At 54.2% G+C, this 19,972-nt stretch overlaps 1 protein-coding gene across 6 annotated transcripts in view; it reads right to left on the reverse strand.

Annotated features, from left to right (window-relative positions):
- The window catches only part of CDH23 (cadherin related 23), a 412,201-nt gene that overhangs the window by 65,494 nt on the left and 326,735 nt on the right, over positions 1–19,972 (reverse strand). For all 6 annotated transcript variants that reach the window (XM_054242941.2, XM_078345637.1, XM_078345636.1 and 3 more), the window contains 7 exons: positions 19,497–19,632; positions 17,594–17,982; positions 15,292–15,393; positions 11,002–11,151; positions 9,878–10,006; positions 8,711–8,839; positions 7,751–7,978 (listed from right to left, as the gene is read on the reverse strand). In XM_054242941.2, the coding sequence (XP_054098916.2) occupies positions 7,751–7,978; positions 8,711–8,839; positions 9,878–10,006; positions 11,002–11,151; positions 15,292–15,393; positions 17,594–17,982; positions 19,497–19,632 (1,263 nt within the window). The remainder of the gene's footprint in view (positions 1–7,750; positions 7,979–8,710; positions 8,840–9,877; positions 10,007–11,001; positions 11,152–15,291; positions 15,394–17,593; positions 17,983–19,496; positions 19,633–19,972) is intronic.

Here is a 19,972-nt window from a genome sequence, read left to right on the forward strand (position 1 = left end):
AATCGGGAATTAGGGGCCATCTTACCTACCTCCCAACATTCACATTTTAATAGAGACTTCCTGCCTTTATTCCCTCCCAAGGAGAGGTTGAGGGAATGGAATTGGAAGCACCATTAAGAGCAGTTTGCTGACGCTGCAGGGGCTGCTCAGCAATCCCTAAAAACACACCATGGAGGCCACTGGTATCTGCTGGTGGGCAGGCTGGCCCTGCCTGAGGGAGTCCGTGGCGCTGGGCGCTGGGGTGGGTGCGTGGGAGCCCTGGGACTGCTTTTCAAAGACTCCTGCCTTGTTGGAGCTTCCACTACATGCAGCAGCCAGGGCCTGGGCAGAGGGGCTGATACCTGGCCTTCTTCAGGGGGTACTCCTCAGTGGATAGACTTGGAAGGATCAGTGGGGCGGGGGGTTGCAGGGGTCTTGCCACCACCCTGTACCAACTTGGCCCCTGGGGTCCTGCGTCATGAATGAGGCCCTCCTGGGTGTTGGTTGGGGCACCCCAGGGCTGGCATAACTGTGTTGGGGGCTGGGGAACCGCAATGGGCAAAAGAGGAACTGGGGTTGCTAACCAGGATGCTGGGAACAAAGGCCTCTTGAAGCACAGCCACAGCCCAGCTGAGCATGGGGTCCAGCCCACAGACAGCACAGGCCACCCGGCCCATTCCCTGGGCATTCCCTGCTTTGCAGTGCTGCTTCTCTTTACCTCATGGATGCTACGTTGCCCTAACTATCCTGTGAGTTCTGGGAGGGCAGGGTCCAGTTACAGCCTGGCTTTGGACCTTGTTGCAAAGCTGATAACTGACACATACATAGCTTCTGGACAGCACATCCTGTCCCAGATGCCAGGTTCTGTTCTTAGAACCTCTCTCAGTGGGTGGGGGCCCCTCTGACTTTCCATCAGCTCCAGCTCCCAGCAGCTTTGTGTGGGACTGCTGGGAACTCCTCAATGACAATAATGCCCTCACCTTGTACATCGAGGGACAAACATTTGTGCAGGCCATGGGACAGACATTTTTTTTTTCATAATTCTGATCTATTGTTACGGCTTTCTGGAATATGTTGAGAGGGATTCTGAATGATCGATATAGCTTAGTGAGAAAGTGACAAGATAGATAGCAGTGTCCGCCTCAGGCACAGGAGAGGGAGGTGGCCACGTGTGTGCTGTCTCTTGGCCCTTTCTGTTATAATACTTGGTGTTTCCAACACACTTTCACATATGGTATTACTTGTTTGATCCACCTCCTTCCCTGAAAATTTTGGGTGGTTTTATTGTTGCCATTTAACACGCAGGGCAATAGAGGTTCTCAAAGGTCTGTGTCTTGTCAAAATAAGTGAATGGTGGAACTAAGACTAAACCCTGGGTCTCCTGCTCTCTCTTCACTGAATGGAGTGGTATTATGGGCCAGGACCTGGCTTGGCCTTCCCCTTGGACTTGCCTAGAGTACATACCAGGGCTCTGGGAGATGAACTTGTGCCCACACATCCAGGGCTCCACTGTACTGGACACCAGAAATGTTCCTATCTGTGCTCTGCCTTCCCTGGTCTGGGTCTTCTCCTGGGTCCAGAAGACCCTGCTGCTGATGGGTAGCCTCCTTCCACATCAGCTCCTGATGCTGCCTTTTCTGCTTGGCAGCTGTGGAGCCAGAGGACTCCTGATAGGCACAGTGGCCCAGGCACCCCTCTTGCTTGCATTAGGGGATGGGGAAGGGAGAAACCCCTCAGCAGGTGAGCCCCGGGGGCTCTCAGAGGAAGTTAGCCAGTTGTATGTGCAGCATGTGGGCAACTGCAGAACATCCCTCAAGAAGCCAGGCCAAAGGAAGAGTCTGGATATACTTGTGCTGGGTCAGGGAAGGCCAGCCTCCTTGGTGCCACAGAGGGCGAGGGCCAGGCTGGGCTCCTCTGATCTCATGCCAGGGGAAGCAGAGTTCACAACAGCAGCAGGATCTAAGTCTAATAAACATAAGGGCCCTCTGCCCTAAAGACGTGAGGTGCACTGCCAAGAGTAGTGTCCCCAGCTCATAGGCTGTCATGGGGCCGCTGTGGGGGACTTGCATACCAGAAGCGGGCAGTGGGAGATTTCTGTCCTTCTGCCTGGATAGGTGACTTCTGCAGGTCCTCACCAGCCTGAGAAGCTGGGGCTTCTTATCTGGAATAGTATTATCTGCTGGCTGTGATTCAAGTGACAGGGAGGCCACGGTCAGGCCCTCCCTCCCTCACCATCCCACTGCCAAGTGCCTCTGAGGCTGGGCTAACTCCTGACCTCCCAGTTGCCTTCCATCCTTCCTCCCTGGGACCACCTCTTCCTCTGCAGGGACTTCCCTGAGAACCTCTGTGACCCTTCCCCCAAGCTTGGCCTCTCTGCCCATGGCCTGGAGCTAGGCAGGGGCTGAGGTTGTACAATGACTTCTCCTGGCTGGGTGGCACCCACTGTGTGGCAGGCCTGCGGCTGGCCTGGATACCCCTTGCAGCACAGCTGTTCTGAGTTAGGGCGATACGGGCTGAGGCCGGGCAGAGGTGGCCTAGGGCAGAGGTGGCCTAGGCTGTTTGCAAGAATGTCCAGCTCTCAGGAAAACTGGGAAGAGGAAATCCAGGGAAAAAAGCAGACGGAGGGACTCAGAGAATGTCTCTTGGCCCTGGGGAGGGTCCTAGCAGCCAAATCCTAGGCCCCCTACTTAGGGAGCCTCATCTTTCAAGACAGATGCAAATGATGCCTCCTCCAGAAAACCTGCCCTGGCTTCCCGGCTCCTAGTATTCTACCACATCACAGCATCAGCTCTCCATTACACATTACACAGTGTCAGCCCTCCATTACATGTCACAGCATCAGCTCTCCATTACACGTTACACAGCGTCAGCCCTCCATTACATGTCACAGCATCAGCTCTCCGTTATATGTTACACAGTGTCAGCCCTCCGTTACGTCACAGCGTCAGCCCTCTGTTACATGTCACAGTGTCAGCCCTCCGTTACATGTCACAGCGTCAGCCCTCCATTACATGTCACAGCATCAGCTCTCCGTTATACGTTACACAGTGTCAGCCCTCCATTACATGTCACAGCGTCAGCCCTCCGTTACGTCACAGCGTCAGCCCTCTGTTACGTCACAGCGTCAGCCCTCCGTTACATGTCACAGCGTCAGCCCTCCGTTACATGTCACAGCGTCAGCTCTCCGTTATGTCACAGCATCAGCCCTCTGTAACATGTCACAGCGTCAGCCCTCCGTTACGTCACAGCGTCAGCCCTCTGTTACATGTCACAGCGTCAGCCCTCTGTTACATGTCACAGTGTCAGCTCTCTGTTACATGTCACAGTGTCAGCTTTCCATTACACATCAGCTCTCTGTTACTCCGTTTGACTGTAGGCTGCTGGAGGGCAGACCTGTGCCTGTAGTATAAGCCTGGCACATACTTAGTGTTAGATGAACAAATGAATGAATCTCTCATGCCCTTGTCCTCCAGCAAGGTTGGTTCTGAGCCAGTGAAGGCTGTCTTGAAGCTAAGCAGATAACTGCAGTGAGAATAAAAGGATGGTGTATGGGCCTGCTGGGTTTCTCTGGGATGATCTGTGCAGGGTAGCAGCCACTCTCTCACCCATTAGACTGTGGCAGCCATTCCTAGAATCTCAGGGTGGTTGGCCACATGCTGCTCAGGGCTCTGGTTGCTCTAGGAGGGGGTGGGACAATGCTCCATCACACACACATCCAGTGAAATCTGCCCAATGGCAGAGAAAGGGCCTGCTCTTGAGGCTATTCATAACCCTGAGGGGTTCACTGCCCAAAGGTGAGAGTCTGATCAGTGGAAGCAAATCTTCAAGGGTCCAGTGCTCCTTGGAGGCAAGCTACCCTGGTGGGCACTGTGGGCTGCAGGACCCCTGCTTGCCAGCTCTGCCCCATCCCCACCTTGGCTCAGCTAGGCCTGGAGGCAGTAGAGGGGGTTCTTGAGAAGGTGGTGGGAGCAGCCTTCATGGTAAGCCCCATATAGACTGTCCCAGGAGGATATGGAGATAGAGAGCCCTGGGCCTAAGCTACCTGTCACTCCTAGAACCCAGCCCTGATGATTGCTTGCTCTTCAGCCAGTGTGCAGGCTGAACCCCAGAATATGCTTCTTTCTTGGCTGTGCTAACCAAGATTGACCAACAAGACTCTGCCCAGGTGTCACCTCCTCCAGGAAGTCTTCCCCAAGCCCTTCTCAGTGCCCCATTGCATGCTGGTGTTCTCACTGCCTCCCTTACTCAACTGCATTTCTTCAGGCCACAGACCACATTGTTTTCTATAGATATATCTCTATATCTCCAGTGCCTGGCACACTGGGCATTTAGGGAACAACAGCTGAATGAATGAATGAGTGAATGAGTGAATGAATGAATGAACAAATATGGCTTAGTGCTGGTTTCTCAAACTATGTTTTTATGGTCACTACAATTCTTTACTGAGGTGTCCCCTGCAAAAACCAAATGATAGGAATATTTTCCCTTCTTGGAGAACCAGGGGGAAAACATTGAAGAGGGCTAGATTCTTTTCAGCTTAAAATTGTTTTCCTGGCTGGGCATGATGGCTCACGCCTATAATTCCAGCACTTTGGGAGGCCAAGGCAAGCAGATCACAAGGTCAGGAATCAAGACTATCCTGGCCAACATGGTGAAACCTCATCTCTATTAAAAAATAACAAAAATTAGCTGGGTGTGGTGGTGTATGCTTGTAATCCCAGCTACTTGGGAGGCTGAGCGGGAGAATCCCTTGAACCCAGGAGGCAGAGGTTGCAGTGAGCCGAGATCACAACACTGGACCCTAGCCTGGCAACAGAGTGAGACTCTGTCTCAATAACAACAAAAATTTTTCTGTAAATCTTTCAAGTTGGTACCTGTTGCTGTTTGTATTACAGTCTGGAAGAAAGCTTCATGGCTCAGCCCAGGAAGCCCTATACATATTCCCCTGGAGATGGATGGCCTCAAGGTCCCTGGTCCTAGTCATCCTGAGGATATTTTCTGGGGCTTCAGGGAGCAGAGCTGGTGATGATCAGGATGAGCAGGGCACATGCCAGCCAGTTTCCCACAACAGGGAGCTAGTATGGGCTGAACCCTGCTTTAAGGAGCGCCAGAATGTCAGGGGCTGAAAAATGTGAGGAGGGAATGCTTATGGTCCCCAAGGGGCTGGGATGGGTCCTTGCAGAGGGTTTGGCCAGCAGATGGAAACTCTTTTTAGCCATGGGGACCAATCTCAAGATTTTAAAGGATTGTTTGGATAGTAGCCCATGCATTCTGGGTCATTAAATGTGGCTGGGGTGATTTTCCATTTCTTCAGTTCCTGTTTATTCTGGGGACCCAAAGGAAGCCTGATTTTGCCTCTAAACTGCAGGGTCTTAGAATGTTATGGACGGCCTCCCTGGGAGACTTAGGACTGTGGGGGTGGGAGTGTGGGTGGGGAGTGGGGATGGTGCATTGACTGGCCTGCGTTAGGATTGGGGAAGGCAGAGTGGCAAATGCTGTCAGATGCCCCCCTAAATCCATTCTCTACCTCTTCCTCACTGACAGATGCCTGCTTTTGTGTGGGCATTGATATATCTGATCCCCAAGTAACATGCCGACCATGATAATCCTGTCCCTCATTTTTCCTAACCTCCCTTGCATCTAGGGTGCCTGTGTGAGCCACTTCTGGCCAAGGAGACACAAGTAGCACTCTAGAGGGTGGTTCTGGGAAACCTGCTGCTCTCCTGATGAAAAGGCAGAAGCAGCTGTCATAGCCGTTTGTCATTCTTTTGTCGTCTTCCTGCCTGGATTCTGACTTGAGGCCTGGAGTTACAGTAGCTACCTCGAAACCATGAGGGAAAGGCCAAGAAACATGAGCTCCGACATCACTGAGCCCGAAATCAACATTCTCTGTAGAATTTCTGCTGTGGGAAAATGCATTTTGATTCTTTCTGACTCCATGGTTCAGTTCCTGTTACTTCACAAGTGCTATTAAAGGGATGACCAAGATGAAGCCAGGTGCAGTTGCAGAGGGGTTATGTCAAGACGGGGTCATTCAACATTAACAAAATAAATGATACCACTCTCTGCCCCCGCCCCACCCTGTCCAGTGAGTGATGCGTGTCCTATAAATGTGCCCCTGCTTAGCCCACTGGGTGTGACTGGCTGAGATCACTAGTGATGACACTGTGCAGCCGTGGGGCTAAGGATGCCCACAGGGGTGCCCAGAGTCAGTCCCATTGCCCGAACTCCTCAGAATGTTGTGGTGGGGGTGGGGATGCGTCCCTGGATGGTTGGCCCAATCCTAATTCCTGGGATTACTGGACCAACATCTCCAGAGAAGCTCCAGATAAAGAGCCCTGGCCAGATCTGATGTGACCCTGCCTCCCACAGTGCTGCTGTCAAAGGGGAGGGTTCTGACCTGCTGTGACAGGGACGGAGCTGAGGCCTCATTTACAATCAGGGTCCTTCCAGATCATAAAACTGTCCCTGAACTCTCACCTTCCTGCACCCACACTCTTTGCAGTGTGACTGTAGCTCATTCCTTCAAAAGGTAGAGTTTATGTCCCTATAGCTTGAGTCTGGGCTGGCCTTGTGACTTGCTTTGGCCAACAGACTGTGGTAGAAGTGACCTTGTGGCAGTTCCAAGCCAGGGACTCAAGGCCTTGCATGCCTCTGCTGTCTGTTCCGGACACTTCCCAGCCCCACAGAAACAGGCACGGGCTAGCCTTCTGGAGGACCAGTTGCTCCTGTCATCCAGCTGCTAGCCAGCTGACCCTCAGAAGCACAGTACCCTGCTAAGAGGCAGGTGCCCAGACACAAATGCAGTAGCCCAGCTGAGATCAGAAGAACCCGTCAGCTATGCCATGTCCAGATTGCCAGTCTGCGGAATTAGCGCGATGTGGTTATTGTTTTACACCTGTTTTGTTTGGTTTGTCAGGCAGCACGATTGCGACAATAGAGAACTAATAACAATCCTCTTCCTCCTCATGGTTTACCAAGTGCTCCCATAGACATGAGCTAATCTGATTCCCCAAACGACACCTATGAGGTAGCTATTATCTACCTTTTGCAGGTGACAAAAGCAATAATTGCTCAGAGGCTCTGATTTGCTCAAGATCATGCAGCCTGCCGCAGGGCTCCTGACTCCAAATTCCCTGCTCTCAGTTTATAAGCTACTCCCAACACAGCCTGTCACCTCCTAGAGATCTCCATCTAGTCCCTGAGGCCCAGAGTCCTTCTCTAACTTTGCAAACTTTGAACGTTGCCTTGGGCAGTGGCCCTATTCAGTCGAGCATCAGTGTGAACACAGACACCAGTCCCTTCCCACCCTGATGTGTTGTGACAGCATGCTGCACCACACAATGTAGGGGAAGGGGGCCAGAGAGGCACCATTTCTGTAAGATACCACCATGCACATTGATGTGGCCCCCCCAGTGCATAGCTGGGCAAGTGAAGCGGTGGCTAGGTTCATACCCACTTGTTCCCTGGGCCAGGCCCTAAAATAGAGGCTCAACCTGTACCACCCCATAGAGCTGCTCTGTGAGAGCAAAGAGGACACAACAGGGCATTTGAGTAGCTGTAAACGTGGGCAAACTAGCACCCCTGCTTTGCATGCAACAGGCCTCCATAAGGGGAGTCCATCTTGGGCAGACAGATGAAAGGCACGATGAAAAGTTGTCCAGATTCGCCTGCCGTGTGGAATTCCATCCCACCCATCTTGTTCCCATCACTCAGAGGCGGAGCTGCCCCGGCCCACCTGCTCCTCCCTGTGACCACATACATGGCTTACCGACAGGGTGGGGGTGCCCTCGTCCTCCACAGTGACCACCAGGTGGTAGAAGCTCTGGTGCTCGCGGTCGGGCGGGGCGGGCCGTGTGGCGATCTCACCACTGATGCGGTCCATGCGGAAGGTCATGTCCTGGTTGCCCTCAGTGATGTAGTAGGACAGGACACTGTTGATTCCGATGTCACGGTCAGTGGCACTCACCTGGACCACAGCAGTACCTCCACCCACATTCTGGGAGGAGAGCAGGAGGGCAGTCATTCTGGATTCAAGGGATTTGGGCACAGTCTTGTGCCTGTTCCTGTAGCCCCAAGCTTCCCCCGTGCCTCCTGAAAGCTTTTCTGCATCTACCCTGAAGCAATGATGGAGATAGTAAGGATGATGGCAGCGAACATTCTGCAGGCACCTCTGACATGCTGGAGCCCGCATTAACTCACTGGGTCCTCTCTCCAACCCTGTGAGTTTGGTACTGGCATCATCATCCCTATTTACAGATGAGAAAACTGAGGTGCAGGGAAGGAATGTGTGCAAGTCCACACAGCCAATCAGTGGGCTGAAGCGAGGGAGTCTGGCCTGAGAGCTAGACTCTGGCCCCATGCCATCCTGCCTTCATGAATGTCCAACCTGGTATGATACCCAGCAATGCCAGGTGTGGCTCAATCTTACTGCTGAGTAATAAATACAATTTTTTAAAAAGCAAGCTCCCCGGGTAAACCTCAGTTTCCTGTCTGGTGAAAGGCAACTTTCTTCTTTTCCTCTTCTCTCTTTTCCTCTACTCCAAAAAGATACTGAGTTCTAGGATCCGGGCTAGGCATTAGAGATGTCATTATGAATGAGCCACAGTTCCCAGCCATGAGACCTGAGGAGCCGGTGGGCCAGGCAGACATTAAACAGGTGGTCCATGGTTGGCTCATGCTCATGATCCTCCTGGATGTCAAGCTATGTGGGCCCCGGGGCTGCCTTTACCTCATTCACACTGACATTGTATCCATAGGGGCTCTCGATGACTGGAGGGTTGTCATTGATGTCCAGTATGGTCACCTGCAGGATGTGGGCCTTCTTCCGTGGAGGGGTGCCTCGGTCAGAAGCCACAACCTGCAACGAGGAGGGCAACTGGAGTCAGGGCTGAGGGTGGGGGCAGGATCAGGAATATGGAGTCCAAAAGGGCTGTGTACTCAGTCCAAAAGGGGAGCACTTGGGAGGGCAAAGAGACTCACTGATCACCCCTGGGTGGCCTGGCCAGCCCTGGGCTCTCCCCAACACCTTCACCTTCTGCCCCATGCTGCAAATGATTCTTGCCCAATCGTATTCTGACTTAGGATTCTCATTTGGAATCTGACTAGCATGTACCCAAGCCTTGATCTCCTGACCTAGCCCTGACTGTATACTGGGCTGTGACAGCCTTTGACGGTGACCCTGGGCCTGCAACCTGACCCAAGGCTCTTGTCTTTAGCTTCAAAGGCCTCTATCCGATGTATGCTGTCCCATGATCTCTGGCAACAGGGAAAGAGCCTCAAGTAATATTATCAGCAATGAGCTGGAACTCTAACCATAGGCTGAGCCTGTTCCTGGGAGCCTGGATACAGCTGTATGTGCTGCAGGAGCTCAGCCCCTTACCCAAGTGGAGCCCTGAAGTCCCCAGAAAGCCCTCAGCAAACATCCCAGCCATGGCAATTCTGCAGTAATCATAGGCTTTGTGACTCCTCACACCTGCACCTGTTTCTTCCCTCCACAGGGCAGGCCAGATGGGGAATTTTTTGTACATTACACAGGTAGGGAAAATGAGGCCCGGAGTTAATAACCTGCCAAAGGCCACACTGTATTTGTAGAAGAGCTGGGGCTCTTCCAGTTCCACTAGGCTCTCCCTCATCCTCCTGGCTCTTAACAGCAGGGGCAGACACCTCAGCTGCCTCCTCCTGGGTATCTAAGGTCCCTCTGGGGTCTCCCTATCCTGGGTCAGCCTCACTGTGCTCTTGGCCCTTAGGGGTGCAGCTGACCCCATGTTACTTGGTAACAGCAGGGATGCTGACCACCAGGATGTGCTGCTGGGCGAGCTCTCTCCTGGATAGTCAGTAGTGAGCAGTCTAGGCACTGAGCCAGTGGTCTCTTGGCCCAAGGGAGGCCAGGCCCCACCTTGAGGATGTAGTGGTCCAACTCTTCTCTGTCCAGGGGCCTGGCTACAAACACTTCGCCAATAGAGTAATTGGTGGTGACGATCTCAAAGGCCCCTGCGATGTTGCCAGAGGCCAGGGAGAAGACCACCTGTGGGGAGAAGAGAGGGTGAGGGACAAAGAGATGTGGAGGAGAGCCAGCCAGGGGGACTGCCTGGTCCTCCCCTGCAAAGCTGGACCCTCTGTTCAGCAAGGGCATCTGGGAGTACAGCATTTTATGCAGAAGTGATTCATCTCCCCAAAATGGGGGTACAGGCCCATGGAGGCAGTGTAGCACCTGTGGAAGGTTCCTGGGCCTAGGAGATGTCAGCATCCTGGCCTGGGAGGGTGGCGCATGAGTCCCATGCACTAATGTCTTCCCAGGGTAGAGGGGATTGTGCTCACGCTGCTGGGGTGGGCATGCGCTGGGGCATTACCTGGACTCTACTTGATTCTTAGAGCAACCTTGACAAAAAGCAACTGTTCTCCTCAGTTCACAGAGAGGAGGCTCAGAAACATGAAACAACCAGCCAAGGTCACACAGCTTGTAAATGCCAGAGATTTGAACCCACATACTTTTGTCCCCAAAGCCAGCATCCCTCCATCCCCCAGAGTATGCAAGCCATGCTAACACCTGCAAACACAAGGCCCAGTGCACGGAACAGATGTGAGCTGTGTGAACACTGGTGGGTTTTGTCACCTCTCCCTCAGCACTCTGGGCTGTGCAAACCTGGAGCGATGGTGAGTGCATCCTGCCATGAGGCTGGGCCTGGGAAGCAGGAGGGAGGACGAACATGTCCTCTCAGGGAGCTGGGGCTGTGTGGGGAGGAGTCACCCAGAAAACAACTTCACTGCAGGGCTGAGCTGTAGCTGGCCTTCGGGCTCCATGTCCACATGACCCAGCCAGGGCCACCTATCTGCACAGCTCTGAGGCAGCTCTGTCCCTTCTCCCTGACCACAGACTGGGAGAGTGCAGGGCAGAGCCTGGAAGCGCCTGGTGCTTGGTGATGGGGGTGGCTCAGAAGGCCCCTCTAGCTGTGGGAGCCATGGGAGCTATGGGGCCCCTGCTGACACGGCGGATCCTGGCTGTTTCACTTGGTGGCCCACCTGCCCATTGCTGCCAGCATCAGGGTCCTGGGCCTTGACAGTAGCCACTCGCTGGCCCACAGCACAGTCCTCAGGAATGCTGACTGCTGAGTCAGAGGTGAAGTCAAACCGGGGGCTGTTGTCATTCTCGTCCAGCACAGTGATGTAGACCTGAGGGTGAACGTGGTCAGAGACCTATAGCCTCTTTCCCCTCCCTGGCCCCAAACGCCAGGGTCCCAGCATGCGTCCAGTGGGGACTAGACCCCCAATGGGTTCTGGAACATCAGCAAACTCTCAGAGCCCACGAGGCCCATCCTGACTTGACAAAGGGGACCCTGGGCCCATAGCTCCTAATAGTCTGATTGGTATGGGGCAGGGGTAGGCACACTCAAATCTTGGCCAGGAGGGCAAGCGAAGAGGCCTGGTGGGGAGACTGTCAGAGGTGGGGGTACAAGAGAACTGAAAAGCCAGGCCATGGCTAAAGTGGATGCAGGCTGGGAATGCTGGTTTAGCATCAGCCAAGCTTCCCATTTTTCATGAAAAGGAATCTAGCCTTAAAAGTAAAATTGGCTGATGAGTAATAAAATTTAGAGAAGAAAGCTATGTGTAGGCTGTCCAAACCACATCTGGTGGCCACATATTGCCTGAAGGTGTCCTTGTTTGCAACTTCGAGCTTAGCGTGAAGGAAATGGGCCTAGGAGCAGAGCGGGGTGGGGGTTGGTGGGAGGGCGAGGTGGCTTGGTCCAGTTGGTAGAAGGGCAGATGGGGAAGCCATGTGAATTTCCAACTGTCAGCTAAAAACCAGTTGTGCAGAAAATGTATGCAAGAGCATATGGCTTTGTGTCTGTGGCTCGGGCTTATTGCAGAGTGGCAAGAGAGTGAAGGTATGCTTCGGGTGAGGTCTCCAATCCGTGGACAGCCAAGGCCACCGAGGCTGGAATCACAGGTGCACAGAGGTTCACTGATGAGGGCGTGAGCAGGGCTGGAGGCACTCAGGTTCCAGGTATCCCAGGACAGGCCTTCTCCCACTGCTCTGTCCCAGGCCAGACCCTATTCTCTGCTTCCCAGAGTGCGGGGCTTGGGGTTCAGGGGCTCCCAGGCCCTGCTGACTCAGCACAGGACTCACAGGGAGCCGGCTGAGCCTGTGCATGCTGCAGAGGAAATTCCATGTCATCCTCCCTCCTATTCAGGCCTGACTTCCCAGTCCCAGCCACACTCCCCTATCTGTAGGCAGCTCTAGGAAGTACAGGGGAGTGAGCCTGGGCTTCGCACCTGGGCCAACCCAACCACGTATGAGCTGTGCGATTTTGGAAAAAGTTCTTCAAGCTCTCTGATTTTCTATTTCCTCAGCTGAAAATCAGAATGAGAACACCTGTTGGGAGGAATAGCTGAGCAAACAAAAGTTAAGGTGTGGCACCTTCGAGTCCCTGTTCCTGCTTCCTGCCTGGCAGACACTTGTGATTTCTCTTGCCAAGACTCTACCCATCTGTCATGAATTTTGGTATGAAGTTCTCCGAGGTCCCTGAGCCCCAGTTGCTCATTTGAAATGGGAATAACCATGCCTACTGCACTGTCCTCAGGGTGAAGACAGACAGGGGTCCCTGCGATCAGATCCCTCCCATACCCTCTCACTCTGGCCAGGCCTCGTTAGGCGCGCCGTGCTTCCTTACACCACAGGGCCTTTGTGCCTGCTGTTCTCTCTGCCCAAAATGCGCTTCCTTGTAGGCTGGATTAACTCAAGGCAGCTTGAGTCACCTCCTCAGGGAAGCCCTCTTCTATTTCCCTGACACCTTATTACAGGCTTTCTCTCAAGGCATACATTTCCAGGTGTGATCATTTGATCAATGTCTTTCCCTCACCGTATCTTACACTTAGGAAGGCAGGGGCTGGGTCTGATTTTGGTTTCCTGCTGTGACCTGCACCCAGCTTACTGCCTGGCACACAGCAGGTGTTTCCACAATGACTACTGCCCTGATCATGGTGAGGCTGCAAGGCAGGGGTGATAGGCCGCTGGACCTCCCAGTGGAAGGGAGTTAGCCTCGGTGGGTGAGAAAGGAGGACAGGTGCCCCGGCCTATGGGGATGAGATGGGCGTCTGTGTCTTCGCCCAGAGCCTGATGGTCCACATTGCACTCCCTACCCACCGAAGGCCTGAGCTTACTCAAGAGTTCTTATAGCAGAGCTGTGCCCTTCCCAGCCTGCCCTTCTGATCTGCCTGCCCACCCCTCCTGGGCCAGGGCAGGCTGCTGGGGATGGGGAGGAGCCAGGTGAAGGTGAGCTGTGGTTTGGGTTCCGGCCTCACAGAGGAAATCGTTCCACCTTTAAAGGGCCCCTTCCTCTGCCTCCACCCTAGTGCCTCAAACAGTGTTTGGGGCTTCTGGGGCTGGTGAATCTGGGGCAGCAGCTCCTGGGAGCCTCTCAGAGGAAGCTGAGCAAAGGAAGCTCAAGCCTCTTAGGGCCAAGCAAGAGTGGGTGGGCCCTGCTACCCAGAAGAGGGCAAAGCCCTGTGGAAATACAGGGGCCCAGGCAGGAGCGTGTGCTCCAGTGCCTTCACCAGCCATGCTGAGGAAGTGGTTGGTGGTCAGCGGAGGGGGACCTCCCCACCATCCCTGCCACCCTCAGGCTCCCACTGGCCTCTCCTTCCAGCCCCCTTGAGACACCTGCAGGGTGAGGGCCAGGTGGGCCCATTGTATGAATGAAGAGGGTGAGGCTCAGTAAGAGGGCCCCACTTTACCCGAGTGTCTGCCCTTTGACTGAGAATGGCAGGATGAGGGTGGCCCAGCATCCACTGCCCGAGCGCCCTGCTCACTGGCTGCTCTTGGGGAGCATGGTCGAGGGGAGCTGTGGGGGCTCCCTGCCCATCATAGCCTCACTCACCCTCAGGCTGGCCCCATGGATGAAGGAGCCTTTAGGTACAGCCCAGTCACAGCCAGGGCCTCTGGAACCCGGCACCTCCAGGGAGCCTTGGAGCTGAGGACCCCAAGTAATTGTGTTCTGCTCTTGGCTTGGACACTGAATTTGCTTCCAGCGTTTTTAGGCTAATGTGATAGGGACTCAGTGGGGAGTGGCAGTGTGGCTGTAACCAAGGCTGATGATGAGCCTGATGCCCCAGGTGGTCTCCAGATGATAGCTGACCTGACTGGCCAGTGCCCAGGCCAGATGGATGGCGGAGTGTCCTGGGGTCACTGCAGGATGCCATCCATGGACCTCTCTCAGGGGGCTGGCCCTGGACCCACTCCCATTGCAACCCCAGCCTGAGCACCCCTGCCGGCCTCTCCCTTCAGGCTGGGCTGCCCCTCCAAGGAACCTTGTCTGGCATCTCTGACCTCAGTGGCTTCCCCTCCCGCAGGGCCCCAGCACACGGTCTTCTCTGCCTTTACTTAGAGGCTGTCCTGAGGGCAACGACTCACCTGTGCCCATGGCTCCCCTTCCTAAGTGCTTCCCAGGCCCCGCAATGTGCATCCCACCCCACACGCTTGCACCAACCCCCAAGAGAGGGAGGGGTCCCCTTTATGGATACAGCAGCTGAGGCATCAGGAAAGAACTCTACTGCGGTCACACCTGCCTCCAGGACTGGCTTACAAAGGGCTTCCTGCCTGCAATCGCCTGCTGCTTCCAACACATCCTCTGAGGATGGCAGGGAGGCTGGCATCACCTTATTTCAGATGTAAGGAAGGAAAGCACAGAGACATTAAGCAGCTTGCCTGTGTCACACAGCCAGCGATAAGTGGAAGTGGAACGAGGCCTCAGTGGTCTTCCAGTGACTCCTTTGCTAGTGCTTTCCCCACCCAAGACCCTATGGTGGCTGGCAGGACACAGAGAACAGAGCTGGAGGCAGGACCCAGCGGGGCCTGAACGAGGCTGTGAGAGTAGAGGCACTGGGAGGGGACCTGGAGGCCTGTCCACATGCCTTCTCTCTGGGAGGGGTGAGAAGGTCCAGGGCCAGGCAGAGCCTGGCCAGCACTGGCCACAGCCAACAGCACAGGGGGAGCTCCACCCACAGGCTACTCACCTTCTGTAGTCAGAGGCGGCAGCGGGAGGCGGGCGAGAGAAAAGGGGAAGATGCAGATGGTAAGCAGTCTGTGGCTCTTCCAGACCCCACGCCCAGCAGCGCCCTCCACCTGCCTGAGGTCTCATAGCCCAGCCTGTTGGGAATGTGGGGCATGGCTGCACCCGGTGAGGTCCCAGGCTATCAAGGCCCTCACCCACTGCCTGGCCCATACATTGGGTGGCTGGTGAAGGTGTGGGTCTGGAAGTGTTGTGGCCAGCAATGGGCCACACCTGAGGGGCTTTCACCCTGGGTCCCACTCACCACGGTGGAGTCCACCTTGGGGCTGCCGTCATCTGCCACCACTGTCAAGGTATAGAAGTCGCCCTTCTCACGGTCCACCAGGTCCTGGACTGTGATCACGCCCTGCAGGGAAGGGGCCAGATGGGTGAGTGACTACATTGCACTGTGCTTAACCCTGATCATTCTGCCCACCTTCCCACCTCCACATCACCGCATAACTTCCCCAGGAAGCTCTGCCTGTTGAACTCCTTCTCTTTCACATTCCACTGGGAATCCACCTCTTCCATGAAGCCTTCCTGCTTCCCCAGCCAGGTGTAACTGCTGGGCCCTGAGGAGCTCTACCAGCCCTCTGTTGCAGTTCTTTGCACTTCTTCCCTGTGGTGCTCTGATTTGCATCCCAGATTATTTCCATTTCCACTCCTAGCCTGAGAACTCTTTGAGGGCCGGGAAGGTCTTGTTCATCTTTGTGTTCATTTGTGTTCCCAGTATCCTCCACTACAACCACACATGGTAGTGATTCACATTTTGCCTACTTTCAAAGAAGGGATTCTGATAAAAGACATACTAAAGCAAAGATGCAGGAGTAAGAGCCTGGCAGTAGATAAGAGACTGCTGCACCAGACACCTAACTAAGAATAGCTATTGCAATGAAGCCCAACATTTATATCTGAGCTTCCTAACAGCCAAGGTGAAAAGGGAACTATCACTCGTAGAGCTTTCTGTGACATTGTGATGTAAGTAATATGTATTGTCTTCGTCCCTGGTTCCTGGCACAAAGTTCTTAATCCCCTGGCATTTTCTAGGTGATAGGAGTCTCTTGCTCTAATGAGGCAACTCTTGGTGGGCTCCTGGGTTGGGCTGAAAACCAAGCCAGGCTGCTTGACATGTTCAGCTGCACCTCCCATCCCTTGTTTCTCAGGAAGGGAGAGGGGCTGGAGATTCAGTTAATAATTGATTGTACCTATGTGATAAAACCTCCACAGAAATCTCTGAACTAGGCTGGGCACGGTGGCTCATGCCTGCAATCCCAGCACTTTGGGAGGCCAAGGCAGGCAGATCACGAGGTCAGGAGATCAAGACCATCCTGGCTAACATGGTGAAACTCCGTCTTTACTAAAACTACAAAAAATTAGCCAGGTGTGGTGGCAGGTGGTGCTTGTAGTCCCAGCTATTCGGGAGGCTGAAGCAGGAGAACTGCTTGAACCCAGGGGGCAGAGGTTGCAGTCAGCTGAGATCGTGCCACTGCACTCCAGTCTGGGCAACAAAGTGAGACTCCATTAAAAAAAAAAAAAAATGAAGAAAAAAAGAAAGAAATCCCTGAACGGCAGGGTTCAGAGAGCTTGCAGGCTGCTCAACATGCAGGGTGCCTGGAGGGTGGCATGTCCAGGGAGGGCACCAAAGCTCAGAGCCCCTTCTCCCATGCCTTGCTCTGTGTGTCTCTTCATTCAGCTGTTTGTTGGTATCCTTTAGAATAGCCTACGTAATACCTCGGCAATAGTAGGTAAAGTGTTTCCCTGAGTTCTGTAAGCTGCTCTAGCAAATTCAGCAAACTTGCAGAGGGGGTTGTGGGAACCCTGCTGTAGCCGGTCGGTAGAAGCATGGGTAAAACCACCTGGAGCTTGTGACTGGCAGCTGAAGTGGAGGCAGTTTGGTGAGACTGAGCCCTCAACCGTGGAATCTGACCCTGTGGTGTCTGCTGGAGAATTGCTTGGTGTGTGGGAGGGACTGAATTCCGAACCTGTGGGATCTGACGCTAACTCCAGGTAGAAATGTTCAGAATTAAATCGAGCTAAAGGATTCCCAGCTGATGTCCAGAGTCAGATAATTGTTTGCTGGCATAAGGGAAAACCCATATGCACTTAGATGACCAGAGGTGAAGGGATCTTTGATGGGCATGAAAACAGAAGGAAAACCAGTTGGTTTTTCCTGCTATAGACTTCCACTGTCTAGTAACAAGAAGGATACCAGCCTACATAGGTATAAACTTTACCTTACCCCTAAATACGAAAATGCATATGTCGCAGGGATATTTATCTCAGGGACTTTTTTTTTTTTTTTTTTTTTAAGAGATGAGGTCTCACTTCGTTGCCCAGGCTGGAGTGCGGTGGTGCAAATACGGCTCACTGCAGCCTCCAAACTCCTGGGCTCCAGCAATCTTCCTGCCTCAGCCTCTCAAGCAGCTGGGACTACAGGTACATGACACCATGAATGACCATCTCGAGGATACTTTATGACAAAGAGGAGAGTGCTGTGCACATAGAATGAACTCAACTGATGTTGGTTAGACTGGAAGAAATGGTGCTCCCTGCCCCCAGCCCCTCACCGTGATGGCATCTATCTTGAAGAGGGCTTTGGCCTGGGCGCTGGTGTAGGTGTCGAAGCGGTACGTGATCTGGTTGAGGTTGTCGATGGAGTAGGCCTGGACCCGCACAATCTCGGTACCCAGTGCCAGGTTCTCCAGGACGGCAGCCTCGTATGAGGCATTGGAGAACTGCACGGCCTCATCCAGCTCGTTGAGCAGAGTGATGTAGACGTTGCAGAAGCCCTGGTTGAAGGGGGGTGCCTGGTCAGTGGCCGACACGTTCATCACATAGCTGGTCTTTGTCTCGTAATCCAGATAATCCACGGTGATGATAAGCCCTGTGCTCTCATCAATCTCAAACTTGCCCTCTGCGCCCGATAGGATGCTGTAGTTCACCAGGCCACCATCCCCTGCAGGAGGACACAGAGGCTGTGCAGTCCCAGATAGAACTGAGTGGGGCTGCACTGCAACTTCTCAAGCTGCCACACCCACATCCCCTGGCTGGCCCACCCAGCAAGGGCTGCCCCACCTCTGTGGGCAGGATCATCCCCAGAGATGAGGTAGTGGATGGGTCAAGGTCAACGTGGATGGTAAGGTCCAGTATGCACTGTTGAGCCCTTCTCTGGGGCTTGGCCTTGGTGCTAGAAATATGACGGAGGGAGCGGGTCTGCTCCTGGAGCCTCAAAATTCAAGGTCATCTACCTCCCTTTGATATCTGGACATACAAAGGTTGCAGAAATGAAGGATCTCTTATCATGGGGGCTTTGATCTAGAAAGCATCCTCACAGGTGGCCAAGCCTTTATTTGGTCCCTTTGACAGAAGGGCTTCAGTGTCAGGGACACCTTCCCCCACCCTCCCCAGTCCCTACACCCCAAATTCCTGTGCCTTGAAACAAACCATTCAACCAGGAGCTAGCGCTGGGATTCCTTAGCTGAAGTCCACAGACCTCGAGAGGAGGGCAGGGAAGGGAGTGGTCATCACACCACTCTGGGAATCCAAGACTTTTTTGAAATTACTTGGGGACTCTGACTGGATGGGCATTTTTTCTGGGGAGGGGATCCCTGACAGAAAAAGCCATGAACCACTGGGCCATAGCAGCATGTGTGCCCTAAACTGTATTAACGTGCCTGAGAATCCACCTGAGAATTTGTAGCCATTTCTCCCTCCACCCCGTCCCGTGTATGCCACAGATAATCTGAGGATGCTGAGAGAAGGGTTGAGAGTCACCAGAGTAGCTGACACGAGGGAAAAGCAGCTCAGGGAGCCTCTCTGGGGGACAGTGGGCCCCCCAAAAATGCTCCTTTCAGCAGTGTCCCTGACTGGGTCCCAGGCCAGACAGCCCAGGCCATATACATAGGGCCACAGAGACTGGGCATGTCTCCCCTTCATTTTGCACTTCCTGGTATGGTCACCTCTGGGGCTCGGGCCCTTGGCAAGGTCCAGGCTGCCTTCAGGTTCTGCTCTGTAGCACAGGAAGGGCACTGCCCCTTCCAGGGGGTCTGGGGGGCTGTGTGTGCCAGGCCCTGAGCTGGCCCTGGAGGGCGTGGAGGAGCTGGAGGAGCAGGCCAGGCTGCAGCCAGCTTTCTGATGGGTCTTCTTCACTCCCCCCAGCTCTGCCCAGCCTTTCTCCAAAGGCCAGTGGGAGCTGCTGAATCCTGGGATGATTGAGCTGGACTTTTCAAGCTTGTGGGCTCTCCTCTGTCCACCCAGTGGTTGGGACAACTTTCCCTGACTCTAACCCTCTCAGGCCTGGGCATCTGGTGGGAAGTGATCAAGCCCATCCCAGCAGCCCCTCCCTGGCCTGGGCATGGCTACCAGGGGAGCCTGAAGCATCAGGGATGGAGGTTCCACAGGAGGGGCTGGGTGAGCTGGGGAGGTTTGCTCTGAGCATTGGGACCCCTGGTTTCCTCCTGCCAGCCTCACCAGAGTCTCGGTCTGTGGCTCGGACCACAATTACTGACGTTCCAATGCCTGCGGTCTCTCGAAGCCCCAGACGGCTGTACTGCTGCTGTGTGAACACGGGGGCCTCATCGTTGACGTCCTCCACATACACAATCACCTGCAGGAGCCGGGCAAGGGGTGCACAGTCAGGGCAGGGCAGAGGCTGGGAAGCCCGGGCTGGGCTCACTGTGGCTGGCCTGTGTGGTCGCCACTCTCCTGGGCCCACTGTAAGCTCCCTCAGGGCCCCGGGCCTGTCTGGTGGGTCACTGTGTCTTACCACCTTGTGCAGCACCTGGCGTGTGGCAGCTGTTGAGACAGTACTTGTTTCAGAGTGAACCTCATCTTGCTCTCGGCTCTCTGACTAATGTGTGGGAATGCCTGACTAATTAGTGACTCTGTGGGGCCACCAGCTTCCCAGCTATGAAGTGGTAATAATAAGATAAGAATTCACACTCCAT

The sequence above is a fragment of the Callithrix jacchus genome, chromosome 12 (assembly GCF_049354715.1).
Source record: "Callithrix jacchus isolate 240 chromosome 12, calJac240_pri, whole genome shotgun sequence".
Classification (NCBI taxonomy): domain Eukaryota; kingdom Metazoa; phylum Chordata; class Mammalia; order Primates; family Cebidae; genus Callithrix; species Callithrix jacchus.